This window comes from Diabrotica virgifera, chromosome 9 (genome assembly GCF_917563875.1).
Source record: "Diabrotica virgifera virgifera chromosome 9, PGI_DIABVI_V3a".
NCBI lineage: Eukaryota > Metazoa > Arthropoda > Insecta > Coleoptera > Chrysomelidae > Diabrotica > Diabrotica virgifera.
Genome location: NC_065451.1, coordinates 100,557,387 through 100,562,158, shown reverse-complemented (window position 1 = coordinate 100,562,158; position 4,772 = coordinate 100,557,387). Strand labels below are relative to the sequence as shown.

Below are 4,772 nucleotides of genomic sequence, written 5' to 3'. Positions count from 1 at the left end.
TTTAATTTTTTTTTTCAATTTTTTTTTTTTCATTTTTTATATTTTTTTATTTTTGATCCTACCACCACCTTCCAACCACTCTAATGAAAGGTCTTGACGGTTGGAGTACAAAACTATCGTTATTTTTTAGAAAAAATCATGCATAGCAGGATAAAGCGGTAAAAACTGTTTTTTTCATCCTACTTACACATTTCAACCACTCTAATGAAAGGTCTTGACGTCTAGAGTGTAAAGCTATCATTATTTTTAGAAAAAAAATCAAGCATAGCGCGATAAACCGGTAAAACCTGTTTTTTCATCCTACTACCACATTCCAACCACACTAATGAAAGGTCTTGACGTCTAGAATGTGAAGCTATCATTAATTTTTAGAAAAAATCACACATATCGCGATAAAGCGGTAAAAACTGTTTCATCCTACCTCATAGTCAGTATATACTAATCAGTATATAAATACTAATCTGTTATTACTTGAAAATAACGAGGATATCCAGTTTAAAACTGGTATCCAACTGGTATCACCAGTTTAAAACTGGTATTTCCAGTTCAAAACCGGTATTCGAAAACCGGTTTATATTTATACATCACACTTCTTTCGTTGTTGTTTATTATTGTGTCATACGTTCACCAAGCTTCAGTCAAGAACCATGCAGTGTGACTCCTGTTTAAAAGTTTTATCCAGCAGAAGCAGTGTAACTCGACATAAACGGGAAAGTTGTCCACAACGGTTTAATAATAAAGTGAAAAAGGTAAAACTGTCAGGTGTTGATACATCAGCTAATATAAACTATTCGACTACTGCAGAAGCAACTTCCCGTCCTACCGCAGAAGCATCTAATGCCCGTTCAGTTACAACTAGATCCAATATTATAGAATGTCAAGATTGTTATAAAAAAATTTGTGGAAGAGGGCTAACAGGGCATTTACGTAGTAATTCACACAAAAGTGTTATTAATTATCTAGACAGTGGGGTTGAGAAACTATCAAGTTCGTTTAAAAATCGTATTAGTAGTTACCGTCTTACTAGCAGCAAACATCACACCGACCACTTGGAATTTTTTAATGAAATTGAGGGGAGCGTTTTGAGTCTTCTACATAACTATTTACACGAATTTAAAGTGATAAAAGTTAATGTCGAACTTTACTCTATGTATACAATACCTGAAAAAGATACTTATGATTTAAAATCATTTAATACTCAAAATCAAATTATTACTATTTCTACTAATCTGAAACAAGCATATCAAGATTTTAATAGTGAAATATTACCCAAGGTTTCGGAAATACAAGAAAAGGATTCTGGATGGAGTCTTTTACAAATCCAATCATTAGAAGTTAATATCAATAAGTACAACCCTCTACGATCTTCTTCATATATCAGGTTGCCACGACAAATCGAGGTAAAAAAAGCGGTTATTAATATAATGAATAAAGATGAAGCATGTTTTGGTTGGGCGGTAAACGCATCCATTTTTAACCCGACAGGTAAATCCAATCTTACTACTTCTTATCCGCATTATACTAGTCTCTTACAGTTCCATAATATAGAATTCCCTATGAAATTGTCAGATATACCAAAATTTGAATTACTAAATAATATTTCAATTAACGTTTTTGGGGTCAGTGAATGTTTTAAAAATAATGTGACACAATTGGAAATCGTTGGACCACTGTATCATACAAAATCTAAAAAATCTACACATGTTAATTTATTACTTATTTTTGATGATAACGGGAATAGTCATTATTGTTATATTAAAAATTTATCACGGTTAATATCAAGTCAAAAATCACATCATAATGGTCAGACTTTCTTATGTAATGGTTGTTTACAATTTTTCTCATCCTTGGAACGTCTTCACAAACATGAAGACAATGATTGTAACTTTGTATATACTAAGCTTCCAACTACAGACATGATTCTCAATAAATTTGGGCGTCTACAAAAAGAAAATATCTTACAGTTTTCCAACTTTCATAAACAAATGCAAGTTCCGTTTGTTATATACGCTGATTTTGAAAGTATACTACAACCGATACAACATGCGACACCTTCTGATAATTCCTCATTCACTGTTAAAACCTACCAGCACACAGCATATTCATTCGGTTTTTATATTAAATGTTATTTTGATGATAGCTTATCACAACTTATTATTTACCGCGGTGATAATGTGGCTGAAACATTTATTCAAAAACTAGAAAAAGAAGTTTACACTATTTATCATAAATACCTTAAACATATTAAACCCATGAAAAAACTCACAAGGGAAGAGGAATTACAATTTTTTGAAAGTAAGTGTTGTCGCATTTGTGATAAACCATTCGATATTAACGAAATGAAGGTTAGAGATCATTCACATTTAACGGGGTTGTTTTCGGGAGCAGCTCATAACGCTTGTAATTTAAATTACAAATTACCGAAGTTTATTCCTGTTTTTATGCATAATTTAATCAATTACGATGCACATCTTTTTATAACAAAATTAGCTCAAAATAATGAAAAAATTGATGTTATTGCACAAACTAAAGAAAAATATATATCATTTACCAAATTACTTTTAGTTGATCGCGGTCTAGAGCAAAATACATATTTAAAATTAAGGTTTGTAGATTCTTTCAGATTTTTACCTCATTCACTAGATAATTTAAGTAAAACTCTCAACGGTGATCAATGTCTAGAGTTACGAAAATATTGTCGATCAAATGAAGAGTTCGGATTGTTACGACAGAAAGGCGTTTTCCCTTATTCATACTTGGATAACTTTTCAAAACTTGGTGAGGTATCTTTACCTGCACAAGAACAATTTTTCGATGTTTTAAAAGGTGAAGGTATTTCCGATGAAAAATATTTACGAGCTAAGCAAGTTTGGGAAGTTTTTGATTGTAAAAATTTAGGAGAGTACTCTGATGTTTATTTAAAGTCGGATGTTTTATTATTAGCTGATGTTTTTGAAAATTTTCGGCGTAATTGTTTATTTAATTATAAATTAGATCCTGCTCAATATTTAACAGCTCCATCACTTAGCTGGGATGCCATGTTGCGTAAAACTAATATTCAGCTTGAATTATTAACAGATATTGATATGGTTCATTTTTTTAAAAAGGGGATACGTGGAGGTATAAGTCAATGTAGCACTAGATTTGCTACTGCAAATAATCAGTATTGTGAAAATTATGATTGTTCTAAACCTACTTCCTATATTCTTTATTTAGACGCAACAAATCTTTATGGTTACGCTATGAGTCAATATCTTCCACATGGCGATTTTCGGTGGTTAGATGGTGTAGAAATCACTAATTTTGATTATTTATCAATCGATGATGAACCTCCGAAGGGGTATGTTTTGGAAGTTGATTTAACATATCCTGAAACATTGCATGATCATCACAACGACTTACCGTTTTGCCCTGAAAATATAATACCTCCTAATGGTAAAGATCCCAAACTTGTATTAACGTTGTTACCGAAACATAAATATATTATCCATTATAGAAATCTAAAACAATGTGTTGAACAAGGGTTAAAGGTAGCTAAAATTTATCGAATTCTAGAATTTTCTCAATCACCGTGGTTAAAACCTTATATTGAATTGAATACGAATTTACGTAATTGCTCAGATAATGAATTTGATAAAAGCACATATAAGAATTACACCAACTCTATTTATGGGAAAACTATGGAAAACGTTGATAAAAGGGTTGATATTAAACTATTATCCCACTGGGAAAACTTACCCGGTAGTATCGGTGCTGAAGGATTTATTAGTATGCCGAATTTCCACTTAGTTTCAATATTTTCTGACAATTTAGTCGCAATTCAAATGAATATTTTAAAAATTGTTTACGACAAACCCGTATATGTCGGTTTTTCGATTTTAGAAATATCCAAAATTCGTATGTATGATTTCTTTTACAACTATATTAAAGCTAAATACATGGGTGATGCAACCCTTTTGTATACCGACACTGATTCTTTAATTTTGCATATTCAAACAGAAAACGTGTACCGCGATATTAAAGAAAATCTTGATTTATTTGATACATCTAATTACCCAGTAGATAATATTTTTAATATACCCAAAACACCATCACTAGTTGGTAAATTAAAGGATGAGTTTAAAGGTGAACCAATTACAAATTTTTGTGGTACTGGTGCCAAAGCTTATTGTGTGACATTGAGTAACAATAAACATTTTAAAAAAGCTAAAGGGATTTCCAAAAACGTTATAAATAAATCTTTAACATTTACGGATTACAAACAAGTGGTTGATAATGCTAATGCAAAGATTTATCGTAAAATGTATACATTTAAGTCACATTTACATGAAATGTATACCGAGTTAAAAAATAAGGTTGCTTTAACTTCCCACGATGATAAGAGGTATGTTATACCTGGGACTATTAATACATTAGCGTGGGGTCATTACAAAATAGATACGTTTACACCTGATCAACAACAAAACAATCTCGATTATTTAATCCAACAAGCTAAACTACTTCTACCAGAACAAGAAAATAATGATGGGCGTATGTAGATAGTTTTGAAATGGATTTATTATAAAATCGTAGTGGGGTGCTAGCCATCTGTTGGTGGGGGGTTTTAGTTTATAACGTGTTGTAGAGAAAACTTATACAGTTGTTTTTCAGCTTCACTGCTAGTAACTTGTATTTACAATGTGGATGTGTTACGTTACCGACATCGAAGTTACGGATTTAAAGAGTGGTGTTGAAAGTTTACACCAACTTTTCTCCAATTTGGAATTTGATGC

General features: G+C 31.4%; 1 protein-coding gene across 1 annotated transcript; it reads left to right on the top strand.

Moving 5' to 3' along the window:
• The first annotated feature begins 647 nt into the window (after positions 1-647).
• On the top strand, positions 648-4,538 carry LOC126891184 (uncharacterized). The gene has a single exon (XM_050660367.1). It carries the CDS (start codon positions 648-650, stop codon positions 4,536-4,538), a length of 3,891 nt encoding a protein of 1,296 aa, XP_050516324.1.
• The last annotated feature ends 234 nt before the right edge of the window (positions 4,539-4,772 follow it).

Excerpts from the sequence above, each read along its gene's own strand:
- LOC126891184 (XM_050660367.1), top strand. The coding sequence starts at position 648 with ATGCAGTGTGACTCCTGTTTAAAAGTTTTATCCAGCAGAAGCAGTGTA.